Below are 26,982 nucleotides of genomic sequence, written 5' to 3'. Positions count from 1 at the left end.
TGCTTTGTTTCAAATTGAAATATTATTCTTAAAATGTCTTTGATTCAGTCAGATTTTGACGGAGCAGATAATCCACTTGTTCAGGTCACACTTATTGTAGAGATTATTAACTAACTAAAATACTTCCTGTTCAGGTTGAATCAGTGAATGTAAATGTTGCTCCATGTCTCCATCTAGTGGACTGATAGTAGAAGTGCAGCAGCTGATGGCAGCTTCCCCTGCCTCTCTGCTGTCTGACTGCATTCACCTGACACTGATATGAAGCAGAGAAGAAGAGCCAATCAGAGGAGGAGCAGCTGATCTTTTTCCAGCTCTAATGATGTAAAGGATGATCAGAGTTGATGTGCAGATGAATGATGTGTGTTTCCTCTGCAGGTGAAGATAGAAAGTGTGTGTGAGCTGATGTGAATTCAGCAGCATGGATCAGTGTGAGGACAGAGAGGAGGGAGTCCCTCCCTCTAAAACCACTCTGTGTGGGGAAGATGAGAGCCAGAGCAAAGGTCAGAGGTGAGGTCACCATCTCTAACTGTCCACAGCCCTTTTCACACAGCGTTCACTATATCAGGCCAGAACAGACGTGGTGATGAAGCTGCTGCTGCTCCTCTTTGCTGATTAAGTTTTAATCATCATGTTTCTATCAGGATCCATCAGAGACTCAAACCAGAACCAGAACCAGAACCCAGCTGTGTGTCCTTTAAGAGTGACAGGTCAAAGGATAAATTCTTTAACTTTAAATCTCCTGGATCTCCACCATCAGAGAGGTGAGCTGTTTCTAACTGCTGTAACTGTTCAGTTTATATCTGTTATTGTGGCCATGTGATGATAACAAGTTCTGTTGGGTTCTGTTGTCATGAAAACATTGGACTGAATTTCAGGTTATTTTTCTTTTCATGCGTATTACGTCAAAGATGTAATACGTATGATGTCTCCATGGAAACATGCTCCAATAAGGACCATGTTACTATGAAAACAATAAAGTTCAACTGGCTCCTTTGTACAAAAATCAAACAGGTCAGTTTAGATCCACAGTCTCTACCCAGAGCTTCACTAGTTAACAGAAATCTCAAAATCTGATCTGATGTTTACCTGACATCAATTTAACCATCATTCATTGGTCAGTTATTGACAACATACAGAAAGAATCTTAAAAATCCTCAGTCAGGACACACTCTTATAAACTATTATGCTGACATAACATTTGAACCAGAAACATTTAACTGTGTTTTATTCTGTTTTCTATAAGCCTAAGTTTTCCAAATGAAACTCATTTATTTTGTCTGATATTAATATTAACACAAGAACAAATAGACAGAAGTGAATTTTATTTCTAGGTTGATATTTGCATCTTTCTCTAAAATCTGACAAAAGACAGATTCATTCTGAAATAAAACTTTTTCTATGAATTATTTTTATAATTCCACCTCTGAAGTTCAAACATCATCCAACATGGCAGATTATCAACCATTTCTACAGTTAAACTAAATATTTTGTGGATCTGACTGAGCAGTGGGCTTCAGTGTCTCTAACGGACCATCTGGTTCTGATTGAAGCTCCATCAGAACCTCCTTGGATGGTCAGAGTGGAAATGATTCCTGGTTCTTCTCCATGTCAGAGCTCAACACTAAGATCACCAAACTTCTCTCAGTCATTTCAAACCAACATGTTTGTCTCAGAAACAAATCTTTCTGCTATTTAAAGAAGGCTGGACATTATTCAGGAGGATCAATGATCAGGAACATGTTGGAGGATTGGACCGGTTCTGATAGGAATCATTTAGAACATCAGGGTGATGATCTGTCTGGTTCTGTTTTTGTCTCACAGCTCTTTATTTTAGAGTCATATAAAAATTATCTTGAAAGCAAACAATAGAAAGTTTCTAATGAGACTTTTTCTTTCAGGATCCATCAGAGATTCAAACCAGAACCAGAACTAGAACCCAGCTCTGTCTCCTTTAAGAGCGACGGGTCAATGGATCATCCCAATCAATTTAAATCTCCTGGACCTCCATCATCAGAGAGGTGAGCTGTATCTAATTGCTGTAACTGTGGAAACTGAACCAGTAAGAACTCAGATGTTTCCAGTTATTTTTACAGAGAGGTTTGATCCATTATCTACAGAAATCAGCTGATCTGTTCTCATGAAAACACCTTCATATCTTCATCTCTGGGATGTTGATGATGATGTTCTGCTGCTTCCTGGCTCCATGTCAGACTAACAGTGGAACACATTTCCACTGGGAAATACCTGGTAAAGCCAGTCTGGTCCATCAGGACTTGGTTCCTGTGTGCATTGTGAGAGCAGTTCAGCAGGGAAGGAAAGCTTCATGATGTGGTTGGTGAGATCTGCTGGAACTCAACCAAACTGAGCTGATGTGGACCATCAGAGGTTCTGCTGGTTCTTAATGGGATCAGCAGGAACATTAAATCTTTATAACTACTTAGATCACCTGGTTCACTGCTCACATCCAGATATTACATCATGGACCTTTACCTTCTGATTGTCTCTGTGTGGACAGATACAATGTGATCTCACTGGCTTCCAGGGATCTACAGGATCCATTTTAAAATTCTCACAATAACATCCAGGAGAGGATCCCACATGGACACACACCCACATATCTCAAACCTCCTCCATGTCCACATCACCTCAGATCTAGTCATCAGAACCTGATGGATGTCCCACACTGTCCTGAAGACCTGTGTGGACAGAGCCTTCACTTCCACTGTCCCCAAGCTCTGGGAAACTGTCTCCACCAGCATCAGATCTAATGACAGTTTGGACTGTTTGAAGTCCAAGTTCAAAATCAACTTTTTAAAATGTCTATTGGGTGATTGTGGCGTTACTGGTCTTTAACCTTGTAGTTCATCTTCCTCTTTCTCTTTCTAACTTCTTTGTATTGTGTTCATGTGATGCTCTGTTTTTATGTTTTAAGGATTTTAATGTGAACTCTTCGTGATTTCCTCTGTGAATACTGCTGGATGAATATTTCTTGCCTTTCTATTTGTTCCTGGTTCCTCCACAGAGTGGACCAGCAGAGTTCAGAGGTTCCCAGTGGTCCATCTGCCCAGCAGCATCAAACACAGCTGGACTCCATTTTTTTGGTCTGTATATGAACATTAACTACTTTTCCATGAGTTCTGTTCACAGTCATCTCCATGCTGCACTTTGTAGACCAGAGGAGTGTCCATCTGTCAAACATCCATCTGGTGTTTGGCTCCATAATTTCACTCTGATGTTTCCTTTATATATTGTACTGTTTCAGCTGTTGGAGGACAACATTATCACTTTTGTGAAAAACGAGCTGAAGAAAATCCAGAAATATCTGAATCCTGATGACCCAGAATGCTCAGAGAGTCAGAGAGATGATGAGGTGTTGGAAGGTGAGGATGAAGAGCAGAGGAGGAGCAGCAGAGAGGCAGTGATGAAGATCATACTGAACTTCCTGAGGAGGATGAAGCAGGAAAAGCTGGCTGACCATTTGCAGAGAAGTAAGAATATTTCTGCAGAGATTTGATCTGATGGATAAATCAGACATTTACTGATGTCTGAAGAGATGGAATCACATTTATTCAAATCATCTTCAGAAGAACATTTTACTTAGTTGCTGATTTTTTTTTTGTTAATTTAGAACATCTTGCTACAGTAAGTTGTTTTGAACAACAACTTAAATCTGGTCTGAAGAAGAAGTTCCAGTCTGTGTTTGAGGGGATTGCTAAAGCAGGAAGTCCAACCCTTCTGAACCAGATCTACACAGAGCTCTACATCACAGAGGGAGGGACTGGAGAGGTCAATGATGAACATGAGGTCAGACAGATTGAAACAGCATCCAGGAAACCACACAGACCAGAAACAACAATCAGACAAGAAGACATCTTTAAAGTCCCACCTGGAAGAGATCAACCAATCAGAACAGTGATGACAAGGGGAGTGGCTGGCATTGGGAAAACAGTCCTAACACAGAAGTTCATTCTGGACTGGGCTGAAGACAAAGCCCACCAGAACATCCAGTTCATATTTCCATTTACGTTCAGAGAGCTGAATGTGCTGAAAGAGAAATGGTTCAGCTTGGTGGAACTTGTTCATCACTTCTTTACTGAAACCAAAGAAATCTGCAGCTTTGAACACTTCCAGGTTCTGTTCATCTTTGATGGTCTGGATGAGAGTCGACTTCCTCTGGACTTCCACAACAAAGAGATCCTGACTGATGCTACAGAGTCCACCTCAGTGGATGTTCTTCTGACAAACCTCATCAGGGGGAAACTGCTTCCCTCTGCTCTCCTCTGGATAACCACACGACCTGCAGCAGCCAATCAGATCCCTTCTCAGTGTGTTGGCATGGTGACAGAAGTCAGAGGGTTCAATGACCCACAGAAGGAGGAGTACTTCAGGAAGAGATTCAGAGATGAGGAGCAGGCCAGCAGGATCATCTCCCACATGAAGACATCACGAAGCCTCCACATCATGTGCCACATCCCAGTCTTCTGCTGGATCACTGCTACAGTTCTGGAGGATGTGTTGGAGACCAGAGAGGGAGGAGAGCTGCCCAGCACCCTGACGGAGATGTACATCCACTTCCTGGTGGTTCAGACCAAAGTGAAGAAGGTCAAGTTTGATGGAGGAGCTGAAACAGATCCACACTGGAGTCCAGAGAGCAGGAAGATGATTGAGTCTCTGGGAAAACTGGCTTTTGATCAGCTGCAGAAAGGAAACCTGATCTTCTATGAATCAGACCTGACAGAGTGTGGCATCAATATCAGAGCAGCCTCAGTGTACTCAGGAGTGTTCACACAGATCTTTAAAGAGGAGAGAGGTCTGTACCAGGACAAGGTGTTCTGCTTCATCCATCTGAGTGTTCAGGAGTTTCTGGCTGCTCTTCATGCTCATCGGACCTTCATCAACTCTGGTGTCAACCTGATGGAAGAAAGATCTCAGAAGTCTTCATTACTTAATAAATCTGACCTAAATAATCTCCATCAGAGAGCTGTTGACCAGGCCTTACAGAGTCCAAATGGACACCTGGACTTGTTCCTTCGCTTCCTCCTAGGACTTTCACTGCAGACCAATCAGAGACTCCTACAAGGTCTGCTGACAGAGACAGGAAGTAGCTCACAGACCAATCAGAAAACAGTTCAGTACATCAAGGAGAAGATCAGTAAAAATGTGTCTGCAGAGAAAAGCATCAATCTGTTCCACTGTCTGAATGAACTGAATGATCGTTCTCTAGTGGAGGAGATCCAACAGTCTCTGAGTTCAGGAAGTCTCTCCACAGATAAACTGTCTCCTGCTCAGTGGTCAGCTCTGGGTTTCATCTTAGTGTCATCAGGAAAAGATCTGGATGTGTTTGACCTGAAGAAATACTCTGCTTCAGAGGAGGTTCTTCTGAGGCTGCTGCCAGTGGTTAAAGCCTCCAACAAAGCTCTGTAAGGTCACAGATTGTTAATGCAGTTTTTTTTATAGAAATCTGCTAATTATGAGGTAAACATATAATCATGTTTCAGTTTATATATTTGGTGCATGTGGGTGGACACGCAAAAGAGAAACAGACTTTCTTTAGCAGCTGGAAAGAATGTTGAAAATTAAAGCAGCAAAATTCATCTTTGTTAAAATTGAAATTGGATTAAATTTGTTTGTTGTGTAATTTTATAATTATCTTTCCAATCACCTTGTTTCCTGGAATTCTGTCCTTTAAGGTTGGAGGCCCAACTATAAAATTAATCAGTTCACACCAAACACATGAGCATGTGTAAAATAAGATAGTACCTTCCTTGTCTAAGAAAAACATTGTTGATTGGAAAAAAATTACAATTTTGTAGTATTGTTTAATTGCAGGTTTTTCTCTCTGTCTCCTCAGACTGAGTGACTGTAACCTCTCAGAGAGAAGCTGTAAAGCTCTGTCCTCAGTTCTCAGCTCCCAGTCCTCCAGTCTCAGAGAACTGGACCTGAGTAACCACAACCTGCAGGATTCAGGAGTGAAGCTTCTCTCTGCTGGACTGAAGAGTCCAAACTGCAACCTGGAAACTCTCAGGTAACTCTGGGCACTTGACAAATTGCTTCATCTTAGGTGCAAAAAGAAACATTATTACAGATCCCAGCAGTTGTTTGGCTTTCTTATTTATTCCACATGTTACAAATCCATCCATACATCCATCCATCCACCAGCGATCAGTTCAGACTTTGGGTTCTACCTCAATGATCTCATATTCTCATCATGTGATGAATTGTGTGTCTGCAGCTTATCAGGCTGTTTGGTCTCAGAGGAAGGCTGTGCTTCTCTGGCCTCAGCTCTGACCTCCAACCCCTCCCATCTGAAAGAGTTGGACCTGAGCTACAATCATCCAGGAGACTCAGGAGTGAAGCTGCTGTCGGCTGGACTGAAGGATCCACACTGGAGACTGGAAGCTCTCAGGTATGGAGGAACCTGCTGCAGGAGCAGAGAAGGTCTGATAGAGGAGGAAGAGGGAGAAATGTCTTTAGTCAGTCTGCTGGGAAACATTTTTTTTCCAAAATCTGTTTATTGTCTTTTACATTCTAAAAGAGACAGACAAGTAACTCAAAAGTGCACAAAACCCCTAACAAAACCAAAAGAAAACACATTAACAACTTAAACATTCAAGGTGACAAACAGTTGATTACAGTGAGACAGAGTACTTTAAGTTTATTATCTCAGGGTGCATGTTGAGACTTAGTCCAAGAGATTTAATCTCAGTCCACAAGCTAGGTATGAGGTGATGGCAACTTCCTCCCTGGTTCTAGGCATCCTGACATCAGTGTTTTAGTTTCCTACATTTTTCGAGCCAGTGAGTACATTTGGTATTAACATGAGGATAACAGACTTATAGCCACTATAAAAATAAAAACATAAGTAAAATTAACTAAGTACATTCAGTCAATCATCATTATGAGTATTTATATTTTCCAAGAATAGCAAAAAAATTTCCCATATCTTTTTTACCCTTAATCATAAAGGTGAGTTTCTCCAAGGCAAGAGAGCTTGATAATTTACACATCCAAGTCTTTAATTGGGGTCTGGTTACAGATTTCCAGGACTGGCTATACTATATTTGGCCTGCACCAAACAGTAAATTATGGACTTTTGATCAACCTTGCTTATTTGAGTTTGAGTGGGAAAAATCCCTAAGATACACAACCAGGACAGGGATTAAGTTTGGTACCGACGATAAGTGAAATTTTATCCAAAACCTCCTTCCAAATATTCTGAATCTCAGGACATTCCCAAAGGCAGTGAATCAATTTGTCTTTATCTCCACATTTAGCACATGTATCTGGGATGTTGGAATTACATTTATTTAGTAATGTTGGAGTAACATATGTTCTCATCAACCATTTGTATTGGATTAACTTAAATTGAGTATTAATAGATTGTGTCTGTGCCTTCAGACAGGCCCTCTGCCATTCCTCTACTGATATATTACATTTCAAGTCTTCACACCAGGCCAGTCTTTTGTGTTGTGAGGATGTCTGGGATTCTGTCTCTGATGATGTTGTAAAAGCAGAATATTAGGTCCTTCTTCAAATGGTAATTTATTGCCAGTTCTTCTATAGAAGTAAGACTAGGTAATGTTAGAGACTTTTGAGTACCCAAGACAAAACTTCTGATTTGCATAAACTTAAAAAAATTTTTAGTTGGAATGTCAAATTTTTGTTTCAAATCTTCAAAACCCATCATAATCTCTTTATCAAATAAATCTGAAATTTTGCATAAACCTTTAGCATACCATGTTTTAAAACCCATGTCTTTCCTACCTGGTTCAAATGTCATGTTGCCCCAGATCGGGGAGAATTGGGATAGTGTTGGTATTTCATTTTGAATTTATGTACATCATACCATACTCGGATAGTGTTTTTAACAAATGGGTTGGAAGTATTTTTTAATAACTCTTTGCATTTCCTTGAGTATAGATATGAATTTAGGGATAAAGGAGTGGTATTTATATTTTCTATATTTACCCACAACAGATCAGCTGCTGAAAACCAGCAGGATGCGCTAGAGAGCTGAGCAGCCCAATAATACCACTTGAAATTTGGCACACCGAGCCCTCCTCTGTCATATGGAAGATATAATAATGATAAACATAATCTGGCTCGTCTGTTGTTCCAAATGAAGTTATTTAGGATGGTTTGACTTTTTGTAAAAAAAACTGTCAGGAGGATTAAGAGAGATAGCCTGGAAAAAATATAGGAATTTAGAGAGAACGTTGATTTTGAGAATATTTATACAGCCAATCATAGATATAGGTAAGGTAGACCATCTATCAAGTGATTCCATTATTGAATTAACCACTGGCGTGTAATTTGCCCGAACCATATCATCTATGTTTGGAGTAATTTTTATGCCTAAGTAAGTAAGGCTGTCTTTTGCCACCTGAAATGTTGTGTGAATTGGAGGATTGTTTCTTTCAGCCTGTTTTAAAAATAGGATGACGGATTTAGATTTGTTAAGTCTATAACCAGAAATATAACTAAACTCAATGATAGTTTTAAGTAGTTGGGGGATTGAGCAATTTAGACTGGACAACATTAACATAATATCATCGGCAAATAGTCCAATTTTAGATTCAATATCTTTTATTCTGACACCATGTATGTTTTGATTTTTCCTTATGGCAATAGCCAGTGGCTCGATTCCCAGAACAAAGAGGAGGGTGAGAGGGGACAGCCTTGACGTGTCCCCTACCTAGATTAAATGATTTAGATACAATGTTATTAGTTATAACTGAGGCAGAGAGTTTATTATAAAGTATTTTAATCCAGTTTATGAAATAACTACCAAAACCGAATTGAGAGAGAACTTTGTAGAGATAATTATGTTCCACTCTATCCAATGCTTTTTCTGCATCAAGTGAAAGCAAAGCTGTATCAGGATGTTCATATTTAGCATGAATTATATTCAGAACATGACGGATACCGTGGTGAACTCGCCGCCCCTTTATGAATCCGTTCTGATCAGGGTCAGAAAGGGATGGTAAAAATTTCTCAAGCCTGATTGGTAGAACTTTAGATATTATTTTGGCATCAGAGTTTATAAGTGAGATTAGTCAGAAAGATTCACATCTAGTGGGAGATTTCCCAGGTTTAGGTAGAACTGTTATGATCGCATTTCGCAAGGAAGGAGGTAATTCTTTAATGGTATAACTTTCCAATAGCATATTATACAGGGGCTGCAATAATTTGTTTTTAAATATTTTATATAGGTCCAAAGGAATCCCATCTGGACCAGATGATTTTCCTGATTTTAATTTATCTATTGCATTTGAGAGTTCATCTATAGATATTGGCATATCCAGTTCTGATTTAGCTGTTTCACTAAGTGTGGGGATGTTTACACAATTAAGAAAGGAGTCAAGTGATGCTTGTGGTTTGTGCCCTTTAGACTTATATAATTTTGAGTAATAATCTTTAAAGAGATCATTAATTTTTTGAGGATCAGTAGTGTTTTCATTTGCAGCTGTAATTTCATTTATTGCCCTCTCATTCTGCAAAGCTTTAATGAGCCACGCTAGTTTTCCTGCCTTCTCTCCCTGATTGTAGTAGGATTGTTTCAATCTGAATATCTCTGATGAAGCTTTGTTAGTTGATAGTTTGTCATATTTTGCTCTCAATATTAGCAGTTCTTGTTGCTTTTCTTTAGAACCCTTTAGATTTATCTCCAGCTCAGTCTCTTTTATTTGTTCTTCACGTTTTAGCATCTCCAAGATAGTTTTATTAGCTTTATTGTTTGTGTACCTTATCATCTGACCCCGTATAAAAGCCTTAAAGGTTTCCCATCTAATAGATGCTGTAGTCTCAGATTTATAAGGCTGAAGTAATCATCAATATTTATCTCAATATATTTCAGAAATGTGGGTATTTGCAACCAGTGGGGTTTTAATCGATAAATAGGATTATGTCTAAACGCAATTAAGGGTGAAAATTTAAGTATGCATAGTGAGTGTTTGGAGATCAATATGCTTTTGTAGGCACAACTCTTAATTTTGGTAACCAAGGAGTTTGAAATTAGGAAATAATCTATACAGCTATAGCTATTATGGGTAGTTGAGTGGCAAGAATATTCTTTCTTTGTTGGATTCTGTACTCTCCATATATCTCTTAAGTTTAGTTCAGACATAAAATGTTGTGTAACCCGTCTACTTTTAGGGTGGGACAAATCTAAACCCGATGATCGGTCGAGATTAGGATCTAAAGTATAGTTAAAATCTCCACCAAAGATCACATCACCGTGTAAAGCTGTAATAGAGAGAAACAAATTATTGTAGAAATCAGGGTTATCTATATTAGGACCATACAGGTTAACCAAAATTAAGTTTTGGTTCATCAGTGAGGCTTGGATTATTATGAATCTCCCAGCAGGATCTATGATGGTCCTTTTTATACGTATAGGTAAAGATTTATGAAGAAGAATTGCCACGCCCCCAGCATGTGGAGAAAATGAGCTGGAAAATACTTGACCTGGCCATCTTCTTCTTAGACGTGCAACTTGGTTTGTAAGTAAATGTGTTTCTTGGATAAAAAACACTTTTGGATGGTATTGTTTAAGTCTATTCATTACTTTTTTGAGTTTGATCAATTTCCTAAGGCCTCTTACATTCCAGGAGATCACATCAATAATGGACTCAGTACTCATCTGCTTAATGTCCATTTATCAGCTCTTTCTGTTTTTTGTCTCAACTGTAGGAACTTGAAATGTACAACTTGAAGAACATTGCACCTTGAGAACACTGAACATTTACAAACACAAAAGACTTTCCTGAGATTTCCCACCAGTGGGAATCTCCACCTCCCCTTCCCCTCTATTCTGTGACTTGGCTTTGCTACTGATCCCAGAACAACAGGAGCAGAAAAAACGTTTACTTAAACAACTCGCACCTCAACCTTAAACTGCGAACCCCAACCATGGTATCTAAAACTTATTCCCCACCGCTAAGAGGGGGAGACTTGGTGGAAATGTGTATTGTCCAGGATCACCGATCAATTCGAGTATTGATCCTTATTAAACCTCGCTGGCGCCATCTAGCGTGTAAATGTGGTTACCCGTCAGTTTGTTTTGTTTCCCGTATAAATTTCTCCACCTCCGTTGGCGTGTGGAAGAGGAAGCTTTTACCGCGGTGGAAAATCCTCATCTTTGCTGGGAATATCAGTCCAAAGTTTATATTCAGATTACGGAGTTGTTGTTTCACCCGGTCGTTTTGTTTCCGTTGTTTCACCACATCCGCGGATAGCAGGGAAGAACATCACATGGCCACCGCTGTACATCACCTTTCCTTTCAGACGGGCTGCAGTCATCACCCTCATCTTGTCTTGATAGTTTAGGAATTTCACGATGATCATGCGTGGCGGGCGGCCTGGAGCTCTCTGGCCCTGCAGCCTGTGGGCCCGCTCGATAATGGGGGGGATGGAAACGCGTCCCGCCCCAGGACCTCCATCAGCCAGGTCTGCAGAAAAGCAGCGATGTCCCCTTGCTCTGTCTTCTCGGGTAAACCCACGAGTCTCAGGTTGGATCTTCTGTTTTCAAGCTCGTCCACCTTCAAAGCGAGATCCTGGGTTTTCTTTTGTATGGTCGCTTCTTTGCCTGTTAACGAGGCGACGCCGTCCTCCAGGTTGCTAATGCGGGATTCTGCAGAGGTAAACCTCTCGAGGAATACTCCAACTGTGTCTTTAATTTCTTGATTTGAAGTTATAATCTCCCGTAGTTGCCTGGTAAAGTGAGTTTTCAAGGCTTGGATAGCTTCCAGGAGGTTAGCTTCAGAGGTCAGGGAGCTAGCGTTAGCCTCCTCCATGTATCGGTTTCCGCTTCGCTTCCAGCGTCGGATCCCTCTTTGCTGGTTGTTTTCGCTTTTAATTTGTTTACTCGGCATCTTGGCAGTGTTAAGGAGAAAAGTTATTATGTTAGCTTAAATTTTGGAAAAGCATGGCTCTCCTTTTCCTCCTGTTAGCCGGGTCGAGTGGGGTTCTCCGTGAGCGTCCTGCAACCGCGTGCTGCTAAAACGAAACAACAACAAAACGTGTTGACGTCACAGATCACGGAGTTTTAATCTCATACAAAGCAATCGACAACAAAGCTGCAGAGATACAGAGATATGCATTTTCTCATGAAAATAAAAACACACAAGGGGAAGACAGACAAACACAAAACACATAAGACAGACAAAGGCGCCCGCGTGGAGTAAAAAGATGGAAAAAACTCCCCCTTCTCCGGTGTTGACCTGAAACTATAAACCAAAAGGGTGTTTCCCTATTTAATATATGCAAAAAAGGCGTTCTGTTGTTTTGACCAATCAGAGACCTGGTTCAGCCTCGAAGGTGCTCTGTTTTTTGTCCAAGCAAATCGGAGGGAAACCCCCAGTCCTGCACGAATATCCCCCGCACCGAAGTCCTGTTATAAATCTCGCTGACTCTCCTGGAGTTTCTTCCTACCACATTCCAGCTGCCGTTTCCATGGAGATGCTAATTTTATGGCTTTTGTATGCTCTTAAACAAACAGTTGAAGGCGTCTGCTTGTCTCCTCGGGCCTCTTTCGAAGGGTCACACAAAGCCTGTTTTTTCAAATACGAGTGATTAACACATGTGGGAAGATTAAGTGTATTTTAGCATTAAATAATCATTTTCTTAGCAATCCCCCTTTTGAGGTCTTTTTAAAAAGACCTCAATAAAAATTGAGTAAGCCTTCTAATACCGAACCACAACTATGTATGAAAAAACGAAAAAACCGAAAAATAAAAAGACAAAAGCGTGACGTACCCTAACTACATACAATCCCCCTTTGAAACAAAACCCAAGGTGTAGAAAGACTTATCCTTAAAAATGTAAAATCATAAAACAAAATTATCACAATACAACCAAAACACAAGACAAACCAAAAACCCAAAGTATAAAATAAAAAATAAAGCAGGGACATACATATAAAAAAAAACTAGTAAGAAATGCTCTGCAACTTCAAAGACAACATTCATCACAAAATTACAAACCGTCGAAACAAGAAACACACAAAACTGCAATCTGCTGCACGTCTTTTCTGTTTTTTTTTTTTTTTTTTTTTTTTTTTTTTTAAACGTCCATCGACAGTCTCTCAAAAAAAAAAAAAAATGAAGTCTTCGTCAGGAATTGTTCAAAAAATGCGCGCAAAAAACAAAACGACAGTCCTTGTCAGAGTTCACAACGAACGAAAAACACGCAATAAAAGTTTATGATGATCCTCTTGCAGCTTGATCTTCTTCGGTCAGAAACCTCAGGCTCCCACCTGAGCGTCCGTTGCTCACTGAAAATTGGATTATTATGCCAATATAACCGTGAGTGTCAAAAAGAAAGTGAAATCTCCTCGTGAGGAAATTAGATCTTAGGAAACGACCTGTCACAGGTTAATAAAACAGACATTTCGTTGCAACATGAATTTCATCAGCATCAGAAACACAATTACAACATTCTTTAATATCATCTTCATTACTGTCAGCATAATCAAACGATGGTTTCACCCAAAAATAAATTGGTCTTGTTATTTTCCATCCAGGGAAATTATTTTAATCTTTTTTATCAAAGAACGCAGATTTTGAATGAGACCACATCCACAGGGCACCAGGAAAACGGCTGCAAACTGAAACGACAAACAGAGATCAGATTTTCCAAAAGCATCATTCATTTTGTGTATTCAACACAAACATCTTAAAGTCACCCCGTGTCAGAGTGAATCCTCCACCGCTCGTGACTCTGTGGCTGCTATCTTCGAAATAAGTGTGAAGCCGCTTCTCCAAGCAGCCCCACCCCCGCCTCGCATGACAACAGCTTGTGTGACAGAGTCCAAAGTCCCACCTGGAGTTCGAAACTCCAGGGCAGTCCGCGTGCAAAACCATGAGCAACACATCACTTGAAACCTTATCTCCTAGTTTGTCCAATTCTGCTCATCAAATGGTGGATGTGATCCCTTCAATGTACGTTGCTATTATTATATACTATAGCTCCAACCGATGAAAAATACCAAAACCCTGTAATCATTTGCTTCAAAAGACATGTTTCCAAAGTAACGTTTTGCCGGAATATCAAACAAATGCAGATCTTTTCTTAAACCAATCTTGTAAAAATAGGATCAAACAAACGAAACAAAACAAACACAAAACCCTAACAATGTAGTTGTAAAGCTTACATTTACCATCAAAAATGAAAATCACTGTGAATTAAACTGTCCCGTTGAAATTACTTTTATAGAACAAACTAGATCCTATCGGTTATTTGTCTAAATCATTTTACATGCGTTTCTCAAATAAAATTCAAAAAAATTAAACCTGGAGAAATTATAATGTAAATGTATGCCTTAACAAATCCGAACATTTTCAAAATATACCAATTTGCACCTCGGCTTTTACTCGTCGTCGAATTTAAAGTTTTATTCAAAATCGTTTTAAATGGATGCAAATCAAAACAAAAATCAAGTTTAGAAAAACCATTATAATCCCACCTGCGTACTTTCACTGATCAGCGATAACTTCAATCAATGACAGATTCTTCAAAACATTCCTTAAAACATTCATGCTCCATTAAATTAATTGCTCTGAAAATGGCTGACACATTAATATTTGTAATTTCTATAATTATTTTCCCAAGTTAATTAACCAAAATATGCTTCATTATCACTATAAATTTATCTATTTTCTCAAAATATGTTAGCCCATTGTCAGAAAATCTTTTAATGGAGAACAACTCAAATCCATTCAAAATAAGCACATATTTCACCAGACAATATCTTTCCTTTCACTTTTATGTGTAGCACAGATCAGACATGTTCTTCAAAAATTTGTTTAAGTATTATAAAAGATGAACCCATACATCTTCTCCCCCTTTGATACATTACTGACTAATGTATCACTATTTCTAGTATGTGAAATAACGATGTTGATGAAACAGGGTTATTATTTTAGCTGAGAAAAATCCACCCATATTCAATGCTGCCCCCGTCCTAACAGGCAAACATTTCAAAACAAACAGAACAATTTATTATAGCATACTTTAAACCGTCAAGATTACTATTTCCAAAAAAAAAAATTTCACATTACAATTTTAAAACTCAGTATTCAATTTTACTCTCATGATTATCAAATAATTCGTTGTAGAAAACTTCTCAAAAATTTTCAGCAGTGTTTGACAAAGCATGTGTACCAATTAAGACTCTGCGAAGGTTTTGCATAACGAACCAGAGAGACGTTGAAGAAAAAAAAAAATTCAAACACAGTTAACAAAGAAAATCCAAAAATAATAAATTGGGCCCCTACTGAAATCAACATAACAAAAAACAACACAGGTATAACAGAACGACGTAAGCACAAACTGACCTAACAAGACATGAGGGGAACTTAGATAACGGCTGATCAGACCATTAACACACTAAGGGGTAATTAAACACAAAATCCTAAAATACTGGTCAGTATATCACTAAATCTACAAATGAAAAGAAAGTAAACTAAAGATCAAATTTCCCCCTCCCCCTTTCGGAACAAAATAAGAGGAAACTGGTAACTCAAAATGAATTCGTGATATTTAACAAAATATAGAAGAACTGACACCTACAGTTAACTAAATGAGTGCACATCAAACAGCCAACTAAGGAGCCAGACTAATGAAAACAAATTTAAAGATAAAAATCTAAACTACTCACTACTCACTATATAAAAGTAATATGAAAGGAAACCAGAAAATCATTACCAAGAGTGTCAGCGTGTGACAGTTGACTCAGTGTTTTGACGCTAAAAACTTATATTTAACATTTTCCACATTATTCCTTACTCACTATGTATTCGCTTGTATAAACTATCTACTTTAAAGAGAAAATGTTTCACTAAAGCTAGGAAACCAAACTGCATCAAAAATCCTGTCTTATGGGATGAGAAAAGACTCTCTACTCCTTCCTATAATCTATAATGTGAAACAATACCCTAAAATTTAAACAGCCAATCTCTATGTTCCATAGGAAAAAAGAAAAATTAAATCCTTTTGTACTTTTAGATTTCACAATCTAAATTTGAAAGTCACTACACCAGTCTGAGCAATCTCCATTGTCAGACCATAAAACAAATTCCTAAGCCCACCATAAAACCCCCTTTTCACCTCTCGGAGGAACTATTTGTATGGCAGGAAAAAGAGCCAATAAGGATTTCAGGAAGAACTCCCAATTCTTTAAATTTATTAGTAGGCTTTGTCAGTGAAAGCATCAGATATGTTTTAGTTCCTTCTACTTTTAAATGAACTTACATGCAGATATTTTGTCAGGAAGTACTGTAAACGATGGGAGAGAGTATAATTTGCCTTACAGCTGCTGGTGCTCCCATGCTGAACTTCTGTGAGCAGAGGTTGCTTCGCACTTAAAATTAGTGGTATACAAAGAGGCTTCACATGTTAATTAGTTGAATCTAGTGGGGGTAGAAGTTACAGCACAGCTGTAGCTTGTTCTCCCGTGCTGAACTTCTGTGAATGGGGTTATAACTCCTCCTTGAGCTCCATTAGTCTCATGTCTAAATAAACATACTCGTCGCTTCTTCTTGTTTTGTTCTATTTATTTATTTTCCTTAATTTTCTTATTTTATTCGCAGCCCTCTCGTCTGTCTACAGGCACTATTTAATCATCTCTTATTACAGTTTAATATTGATTCTCGACAATAATTCCATATAATGTGTTTTATTAACCAATAAGTTATTTTAAACTTAATGTTATCCTTCAACAACAAATCTTGTAAATTTTAGCAAACTTTTCTATATTTAACCAATTTCTATTTAACAAGAGAGTGACTTCTAATTTATCCTGTCTAATTATCCGTAAGTCCTGTAGATTTAACAATATTTTATCTATCTTAAAGTTTTGGTCTGTTTGAAAAAGACTGATTGTGAAAATATCTAGAGTCAGTTGCATATTGCAGTTTGTTGTTATCTGAACAATTACCTCTTACAGTTAGAGCCTGTTTCTCTAAAAATCTTCGTTTTTTCTTATCCTCAACTCATGAAAAAAGTCCTATTTTACTCATTGTATGTTATTCCATTTTCCTACTACCTGCACAGCCTTAGAAGGAATAATTAACATTATATCCACTATTTAGTTCTCAAGTCTATATAAATTTTTATTTAATTTATTTCATTGCTGTACCTAATCAGTTATGTATTTATCTATTCATCCATTCACCATATTTATGTATTTAACTATTAATTTGCCAAGACAGCATTTCTAGAATCCTCTGTGACCTCATTTTCTTGGCTTATTTTTTCTTATTTTATTTATTTATTTATTCATTTATTTAACCGTAGAACCCATAATTTATTTTCAATTTGTTCAGATGATTTATTTTATCAAGATTCTATCCTTTAATCACCTTCCAAACTTTTCACTGCAGGTCACACTTTACTGCTGTTATTGCTTAATTTAAATAATTTAGTCCAAGTTAACACAGAGGATGTTTGTAAAAACTAGAAATTTTGCACCACATAACAGCACTAAAAAATTGCTCTATATTTTATATGACATGAAATACCCAGTGGTATTTTATCTCCAATCACACACTCTCTCACACCAACATGAATTGTAATTCAACACAAAAACACAAAACATGTTACAGAAAACACAAAACACACACATCTGGCCAGGTTTTATAGTCAGTCAGAATTTCATCAGTCCCCAAGGGTCAGTCTGTGGTCCTTATTCTATCAAATTTTACTGTAATTTATATCAATTTTACTAAAGTTTATATGAAATTTACTGAAGCTTCAGGAATTGTCCAATGTTTTATTAACATATTTTCATGTGTCAATTTAATTAATTTTAAACTCCAATCGTCAGGAACCTTTTAATTCCCCGTGCCCGTTTAAAAAAAAAAAAATCTCAAAGTTATGTTAAAATCAAACCACAACCAATAATTTTGTTTTCTGGTACCAGTTTTTATGTACTTAACTCCTATTTTTATTTATTTATTTTTAAACTAAAAGACCACGTTTTCGCCATCGTTCTACTTTCCCCGTTAAGACGAACCCCGACCATAAAATAGCGTATAGCACGTGTCGCAACTCAGCGTCCATAATAACTTTACAATAAAACGCAGCATAAGCCACCCAAATTCACACAAACAGCGCTATCCAAACAACTTAATACTCTGCTCAAACACACAGCCTGCCCGAACTCGCGCACGCGCACACACACGGTCACACACACACATACTCACACACATACTCGCACACCTATCCAACAGGGGACACAGATACACAAGCAAATACACACGCAGATCTCTGCACGCACACTTCACCCAGAAGAGCCGCTAGCTGCAAAAACACCACAAACAGACAAATACAGATAACACTAAACAGAATGATAGACAAATTAGAAAGACAAGAGGAGAAGGAAAACAAAAATACAAAGAAGGCGCCAGCTAAAAATAAAAATGCAACCTCAAAGCTTACCGCAAACTTATAATAAGAATTTACCACAAATTCTATCCGTCGGTCTACCCCAGACCTATCTAGTGTACCACACACTCAAAGTTTACCACAAACTATAATAAGAATTCACCACAAATTCTATCTAACGGCCTACCTCAGACCTATCCAGTGTACCACACACTCAAAGTTTACCACAAACTATAATAAGAATTTACCACAAATTCTATCTAACGGCCTACCTCAGACCTATCTAGTGTACCACACACTCAAAGTTTACCACAAACTTATAATAAGAATTTACCACAAATTCTATCTAACGGCCTACCCCAGACCTATCTAGTGTACCACACACTCAAAGTTTACCACAAACTTATAATAAGAATTTACCACAAATTCTATCTAACGGCCTACCTCAGACCTATCTAGTGTACCACACACTCAAAGTTTACCACAAACTATAATAAGAATTCACCACAAATTCTATCTAACGGCCTACCTCAGACCTATCTAGTGTACCACACACTAATACTTGATTACTATTTCTCAAAATCTAAAGCCTACCCCAGTCTATTTTACCGTAACAGTCTACCTCAGACTATGCAAAGTGTACCACACACTCAAACTAAATTTTAATACACAATTTCTTTTCAATTTAGAGACACAAGACTAAATCCTCAGGGCAAAAGAACAATAATGAAGAAAAACCCAGCCTTTTTGACAATAGGGTAGCAAATCCTATGTCCGGAACCGCCACGATCCTCTTGTTTCCTGTGTATTGCAATCCAATCAGTAATTCACTGGCTATTTTAAAAACACAATCTATCTATCTCTGCAGCTCCGAAAACTCCGCGCGGCTGGATACAGCCACAACAATCCAGCTCGCCTTTTTCCCAGCACACGGCGGTGCAAACAACAAAAGAATAATGAAAAGTATCTCACCTCACCGAGCCGAACCAGGCCAACGCGTGACAGAGCCGCCCGCTCAAAATCCGCAACCGAACGAGCCCCCAAATTGTTAAGAAGAAAAGTTATCATGTTAGCTTAAATTTTGGAAAAGCATGGCTCTCCTTTTCCTCCTGTTAGCCGGGTCGAGTGGGGTTCTCCGTGAGCGTCCTGCAACCGCGTGCTGCTAAAACGAAACAACAACAAAACGTGTTGACGTCACAGATCACGGAGTTTTAATCTCATACAAAGCAATCGACAACAAAGCTGCAGAGATACAGAGATATGCATTTTCTCATGAAAATAAAAACACACAAGGGGAAGACAGACAAACACAAAACACATAAGACAGACAAAGGCGCCCGCGTGGAGTAAAAAGATGGAAAAAACTCCCCCTTCTCTGGTGTTGACCTGAAACTATAAACCAAAAGGGTGTTTCCCTATTTAATATATGCAAAAAAGGCGTTCTGTTGTTTTGACCAATCAGAGACCTGGTTCAGCCTCGAAGGTGCTCTGTTTTTTGTCCAAGCAAATCGGAGGGAAACCCCCAGTCCTGCACGAATATCCCCCGCACCGAAGTCCTGTTATAAATCTCGCTGACTCTCCTGGAGTTTCTTCCTACCACATTCCAGCTGCCGTTTCCATGGAGATGCTAATTTTATGGCTTTTGTATGCTCTTAAACAAACAGTTGAAGGCGTCTGCTTGTCTCCTCGGGCCTCTTTCGAAGGGTCACACAAAGCCTGTTTTTTCAAATACGAGTGATTAACACATGTGGGAAGATTAAGTGTATTTTAGCATTAAATAATCATTTTCTTAGCAGCAGGTTGAACTGAATCCCAGGGAGTTTGCTCGTACGAAAAATATCTTAGCAGTGGTCTAGATATCTAAATGCAGGATATATTGGTCGGAGCTCAGAGCCCAGCAGCTGCTCAGTAAGACGCCATGTTTCCCAGAAGTCCCTGCTGGGAAACATTTAGTTTGAAGCTAAATAGTTAGCTTGTTGCTCAAAGGAACAGCTTTTGTCAGTCGCTGCTCAGTTTTCCATCTCTGTATCCAAGCAGTTAAAAAGGGAAAGATGAAATCTGAGATTCTCTCTGCTTTGCTTGAAGCTGGTGTTTTCCCTCAAACCAGCTCTGATGCTGATATTCAGCCTAGATTTCCACTGGACTCTTTCTGTTAAAACTGACACTGGATTCATTTAGTTCATGGTGGATTGTAATATTTCTCTTGCCAGCCTCCTTGTTGTCTGTTGTTCAATCCTTCAAGACAGGAGAACCATCTACAAAATGATCTAGTTCACAATAAACGTCAACATAAAAATATGTGAAGTAAAAAGTCATTTCAATCTTTCCAAGAAGAAAATTCTTGACTGGAAATAAAGAAATAAATATTTGTGATTTGCTGATTAACAGATTTTTCTTTCTGTCTCCTCAGACTGAGTGGCTGTAACCTCTCAGAGAGAAGCTGTGAAGCTCTGTCCTCAGTTCTCAGCTCCCAGTCCTCCAGTCTCAGAGAACTGGACCTGAGTAACAACAACCTGCAGGATTCAGGAGTAAAGCTTCTCTCTGCTGGACTGAAGAGTCCAAACTGCAACCTGGAAACTCTCAGGTAAAATGTTCTCAATCTTAGTGAAACCAGATTTCTGTCCATTATATTGTATCAGTTATGATGCAAATGTATTTCTATAATAGAGTAAAATAATAATAGATGTCTTACTGTGAGATGGGTAACCATGCTAAGTCTTGACACACAAACATGGCTGGTTTTCATTTGCTGCAGCCTTAATGAACCAAGAAGAGAGATATTTAGAAAGGTTGGGTTCAGGCTAACATTGATAGTGTAGCTCTGGATACTTGACAGGTTGCTGCATCCTGGTACACAGGGAGCATTATTGCAGATCCTTCCTCCCAGCAGTTGTTAGACTTCCTAATCCATTGTACATGTGACTGTTTTTGATTTTTATTACCTACAGAACTGGAAACTCTCAGGTATGGAGGAACCTGCTGCAGGAGCAGAGAAGGTCTGATAGAGGAGGAAGAGGAAGAAATATCTTTAGTCAGTCTGCTGGGAAACATTTAGTTTGAAGCTAAATTTGTAGTTTGACAATTAAATATTTAGTTTGGAGCGATGGGATTTATAAGTGAATGAATAACATGGTGAAAATATAACTTGATATTCTGAACATCATTTTGTCTCTAATGACAGTTGAATAACTAAAATTAGTTCTGTTAATTTTGACCGTGTAACTTTGCAAAGAACAGCCTATTACCATATAGCACCATTTTCCACATGGTACTGTATGAACCTGGGAAACCGACCCATCTACTAGAACCACAATGACATGGTAGTCAGAGCAGCAGGGGGCCAAATATAGCTCCATGTGGAACCAAGAGGTTGGAGAGAGAAAATCAGTTTGAAACTGTTTCCTATCAGAGTTCAGTTTGTCTCTCTGTCTTCACAAACCAGGAGCATCATGGGCTGGGCGGGGCTTCCACTGATGGATCTACTGAGAAAATACAGGAAGCTGATTGGCTGATGGACAGGAAGTTAGACTGTTCAGATAAATTACATTAACAGATATTATTGGCATTGAAGAGATATGGCTGAGAGCAATTATAGATTCTAGAATAAGTGGAAATGTTTCAGTAACAGGAAGAGGATGAGCAACATGTTAAATAATCATCTATATTCAGAGAAACAAGTAGAGGAATTTATCTAGAATATATATAATATAAAGTCAGAACCTTCTTGAAATTCACTGTTATACAGACCACAAGAGATCTTTTAAGCTAAACAGTCATTAATATCTAAAATAACCCTTTGAAGAATTTGAATTAATTTGAGTCACAAGATTTTATTTCCTTTTGGGATCAATAAGCTGTTTTCTAATTTGAATTTAATTATATCAGTAGAAAGAATAATAAATAATTAGAAATTAAAGAAGAGATAACTATTATGAACGTTAGATTAGAATCAGTATGAGCCCCACAGCGGCCTGAATCCGACGGCCAACTGCTGCCTTATTTGTTCGTTCTCTCACTCTTTTATTTTACCAAGACTGCAAGAACCACTTTGTGTCCAGACTTGGGTTTAATAAAACCTCTTTGTTAAAAACATCATCTGGTCTGGACTTTGTATTTTGTGAGTTCTGTGTGATGACATGAGGATCGTAACATATTGGTGGCCCATCCTATTCCAAGAAAATGTTTAAAACATATTTGGAGGGCCGTTCAATGTTGTGATATTTATGAATGCAGTTTTAATTGTGGTGACTTCTGAAAGTGTGTTTTCCATGTGTTTAGTAACATTTAGTGTCAGGTTGGTGGGGTGTTTTCAGAACTCTTTAATTTAAATACTGGGTTAAATTTCCCTGTATTTAATGTTTGGCTAGTGCTTGTTTTTGGATTGTTTTAGGAGCAAATTTGTTTCTATTTGTTTCTATTATTTCCCACATTAGTTTTGTTGTAATTTTTTTCTCAAACAAAAAAACATTTTTTTTATACAATCCTTTCACTGAGCAATTAGATTTTTGTTCAAAATAGTTTTTTGTGAGTTGCTGCTCAGTTTTCCATCTCTGTTTCCAACAGTTAAAAAATGGAAAGATGAAATTCCAGATTTGCTCTGCTTTGATTCAAGCTGGTGTTTTCCCTCAAACCAGCTCTGATGCTGATCCTCAAACTAAGCCTGATGCTGTTCTTCAGCCCAGCCTTGATTCTCAGGCTTCATTGGACTCTTTCTGTTAAAACTGACATGGGATTAATTTAGTTCATAGAGGAATTTAATATTTCTCTTGCCAGCCTCCTTGTTGCCTTTAGTTCAGTCCTTCATGGCTGGAGGCCCATCTATAGACTGAACCAGTTCACAACAAAAGGCAACATAATTATATATAAAACAGTCCCTTAAATCAGTAAAGAGGAACATTGTTGACTGGAAAAAAGACACATTTAGAAGAATTGTTTAATAACAGATTTCTCTCTGTCTCCTCAGACTGAGTGGCTGTAACCTCTCAGAGAGAAGCTGTGAAGCTCTGTCCTCAGTTCTCAGCTCCCAGTCCTCCAGTCTCAGAGAACTGGACCTGAGTAACAACAACCTGCAGGATTCAGGAGTGAAGCTTCTCTCTGCTGGACTGAAGAGTCCAAACTGCAACCTGGAAACTCTCAGGTAACTCTGGGCACTTGACAAATTGCTGCATCTTAGGTGCAAAAAGAAACATTATTACAGATCCCAGCAGTTTATTGGCTTTCTTATTTATTCCACATGTTACAAATCCATCCATCCATCAGTTCAGACTTTGGGTTCTACCTCAATGTTCTCATCATGTGATGAATTGTGTGTCTGCAGCTTATCAGGCTGTTTGGTCTCAGAGGAAGGCTGTGCTTCTCTGGCCTCAGCTCTGACCTCCAACCCCTCCCATCTGAAAGAGTTGGACCTGAGCTACAATCATCCAGGAGACTCAGGAGTGAAGCTGCTGTCGGCTGGACTGAAGGATCCACACTGGAGACTGGAAGCTCTCAGGTATGGAGGAACCTGCTGCAGGAGCAGAGAAGGTCTGATAGAGGAGGAAGAGGGAGAAATGTCTTTAGTCAGTCTGCTGGGAAACATTTAGTTTGAAGCTGAATGTTTAATTTGATAATTAAATATTTAGACGCCTCATCTGGAGGCAGAGATCATTACCCAGTTTTCTGGAATATTCTCCAGACTAAGAACGGCTCACAAGGAAAATTAAAGAGTGGGATGGGTTTAATAGTTTAATAGGGACTCTGACTAAATTAATAAAAGAAGTTCAGTTAGATTTCCATGATGATCTACTGATGGCAGAAAGGACTTTAAAACAATATTTGATGGAGCTCCAGACCAATCAGCCCCAAGAAGCAAAGATGAGAAGAAAAGTAACTCCATGTTGGTCAGATGGATGTTTAAAAGTTATGGGAGAGAAAAATAAAGAACTTTAGATTTTAAACAAAACTCACAACTTTCAGGATTTAATAAAATATAAATTACATAAAAAGTGAAGAAAACTATTGATGAGGCAAAGAAAGAAAGTGAGAATTTTAACAGTTTCATCCATTTAGTAGTTTGATCTCCACCAGGGGGCGACATCTGGAAAATGATCCAAAGAATGAAAGGAATCAGGAGAGAATAGAAATCCCTTGTTTTCCAGAGGAAATGAAGAATTGCAGTGAATGATGGTGAAAAAGTAGAATTGTGCTCTGTTGACTGTGGTAGAAATGAAAAACAATAATAAGACCTTTTAGACAGATCCAAGAAAAGACTAATGTGCTTAGGTTTTCAGTAGTTGGGAAAGCTTTTGGGATTGTTCAATAAAGTTTGGGAAAAATTCCCAACGTCTTGGAAAAAGGCAGAGACCCTTCATGTTGGAAAACCAGGGAAATATCCATCCAACCAATCAGATTCCAGATCCACAGCTCTGACGTCACATTTAGGATAAATAATGGAATCGTAATAAGAGAAAGAAAAACATTTTATTGATAAAGTAGAGGGATGATATCAGCCCATCAGATGGTTTAGAAGAGGGAGAGGAAGCATCATGGGACTGCAGAGGTCCTTCACCTGATCCTGGTTGTTGGGACAAGAACTTTGTTACTGAACTTAAGGACATTTTTCATGTTTCTGTACGTAAGTAGATTTAATGGTGGGAACTTTTACTCCACTACATTTTACAGTATCTGTACTTTCTACTTCACTACATTTCTATAAAGCGTTGCGTTACAAGTTACATCCAAGTCGCTTTGCGCTTTTTGATTTGTTGGTTAGTGCTCTTGACACCACTGTGTTATAAATGTAAATTCTGTTGCGACACCTGCAGGCACTGCAACCATCTTCTGATGTCTATTTATTTCTTTATCTTTGGATATCATGTATATACACATAACCTGCATCTTAACTCAAGTCGAGCAAATCTCAATCTCGTTGTAATCTGTTGATGACAATGCCAAATAAATCTTATCTTATCTTATCTTTGTTGAATGTGATGCAGCTTCTCCTTTTTAATGTTTGTATTTCTGGATATTACAGTGAGGCCACAGCAGGTTTTCAGCAGCAGGGCTGTTTAGTGTTTCATTCCTTCATCTGTGTGTGGGAGTGTGGATGGAACAGGTATCCAGGTGTTGTGTCAGAGTTTAGATTGATTGTATTTTAATGCTGATTATTAAATCAGGTTGAGCTTCCAGAAATGTTTCCTTAGTTTCCTGATGTCCTTTTAGGCTTCAGTGAGTTTCTTCAGGTTGTTACTGAGGGATTTCCTTTCTCCTCTCTGTTGGAGCTTTTCCTGTGTTTGGAGAAATGAGTTGTGCTGCAGCAGCACCAACTGTCCTTCCTACATCCACTGCAGTTTGCAATCCAAATGTTGGACTGTTCCTGTCTCAGTGGAGGACAATGTGTGTCTGAGAGACATGTAATGTCCATGTTTGCTGCTGAAAGAGACTGATGGTCTGACCCCCCTCCTCCTTTCAGGGTGGAGCCTGCTGGAGTCCCATTCTTGACACCAGGTCTATGGAGACTGAGGAAGTGTAAGTGTGTTTTTCATCTGATTCATGACAACAAAGCAGCTCACATTCAACCATCTTCAAACTGTCACATCACTCATTCAGGAGTCATCATCAAAGTGTCAATAAATGATCAATAACTGCAGCTGGATTGTGTTTGTTCTCTCCATCAGATTCCTGTCAACTCACCATCGACACAAATACAGTGAGCAGAAAACTCAAACTGTCTGAAGACAACAGGAAGGTGACACGTGTGGAGGAGCTTCAGTCATATCCTGATCATCCAGACAGATTTGATTTACCTCAGCTGCTGTGTAGAACTGGTCTGACTGGTCGCTGTTACTGGGAGGTTGAGTGGAGAGGAAGAGTTTATATATCAGTGACTTACAGAAGAATCAGGAGGAAAGGATACAGTAGAGACTGTTGGTTTGGATGGAATGATCATTCCTGGAGTCTGAACTGCTCTGATGGTGGTTACTCTGTCTGGCACAATAACATAGGAACTCGTCTCTCCTCCTCCTCTGTCTCTAACAGAGTAGCAGTGTATGTGGACTGTCCTGCTGGCATTCTGTCCTTCTACAGAGTTTCCTCTGACTCACTGATCCTCCTCCACACCTTCAACACCACATTCACTGAACCTCTGATTCCTGGATTTGGGTTCTGGCCCAGTTCTGGTTCCTCAGTGTTTCTGTGCTGAGTTGAGTCTAAAGAGTCTAAAGATTTTCCTCCTGTCAGAGAAACTCTCTCACTGTTGAACAGATAGTTCAGTCTCTACAATCTGTTTCTTGGTGAAACAATTCTGATTGAGTCCTTGGAAACTTTTTCTTCTTCCAGTCCTTTAAATATGGAAGCTGGAATTATTCCAGGATTATTCCAGGAATATTCCAGGATCCTCATGTTTTCCTGTCTGTTTCCAGTCAAAGCTTCACACTGAATATCAAGATGTTGTTTCTCTTATTTTTTCCTTTCATTCATCAGATTCCATTGAAATGTTGATCAGTTTTTCTCAATCACTGATCATTTTCTGTTTCTATCGGCTCCTATTTTTCTCAACATGTCAGATTTGAATATTAAATCTTCCTTTTGTAAATTTGCTGCAGTTTTTCTTCATGTGTT

The 26,982-nt window shown here is 38.7% G+C and overlaps 1 protein-coding gene across 1 annotated transcript; it reads left to right on the top strand.

Moving 5' to 3' along the window:
* Window positions 1-418: 418 nt before the first annotated feature.
* Window positions 419-26,841, top strand: LOC111609487 (NACHT, LRR and PYD domains-containing protein 3-like). The gene is made up of 12 exons (XM_023338231.1): window positions 419-507; window positions 642-761; window positions 1,899-2,018; window positions 3,023-3,101; window positions 3,263-3,488; window positions 3,629-5,420; window positions 5,852-6,025; window positions 20,795-20,968; window positions 23,348-23,521; window positions 23,702-23,875; window positions 25,835-25,890; window positions 26,040-26,841. The coding sequence occupies exons 1-12, from the start codon at window positions 419-421 to the stop codon at window positions 26,561-26,563; spliced, it is 3,702 nt and encodes a 1,233-aa protein (XP_023193999.1). The 3' UTR covers window positions 26,564-26,841.
* The last annotated feature ends 141 nt before the right edge of the window (window positions 26,842-26,982 follow it).

The sequence above is a fragment of the Xiphophorus maculatus genome, chromosome 8, assembly GCF_002775205.1.
Source record: "Xiphophorus maculatus strain JP 163 A chromosome 8, X_maculatus-5.0-male, whole genome shotgun sequence".
NCBI lineage: Eukaryota > Metazoa > Chordata > Actinopteri > Cyprinodontiformes > Poeciliidae > Xiphophorus > Xiphophorus maculatus.
The sequence above is the reverse complement of the archived record's forward strand: the minus strand, read 5'-3'. Positions and strand labels throughout refer to the sequence as shown.

Bases quoted from the DNA above. Each gene is read 5' to 3' on its own strand.
- LOC111609487 (XM_023338231.1), top strand. From the start codon at position 419: ATGGATCAGTGTGAGGACAGAGAGGAGGGAGTCCCTCCCTCTAAAACC. The intron at 3,489-3,628 runs GTAAGAATATTT...TTGTTAATTTAG, and splicing joins GGCTGACCATTTGCAGAGAA to AACATCTTGCTACAGTAAGT. The intron at 6,026-20,794 runs GTAACTCTGGGC...CTGTCTCCTCAG, and splicing joins TGCAACCTGGAAACTCTCAG to ACTGAGTGGCTGTAACCTCT.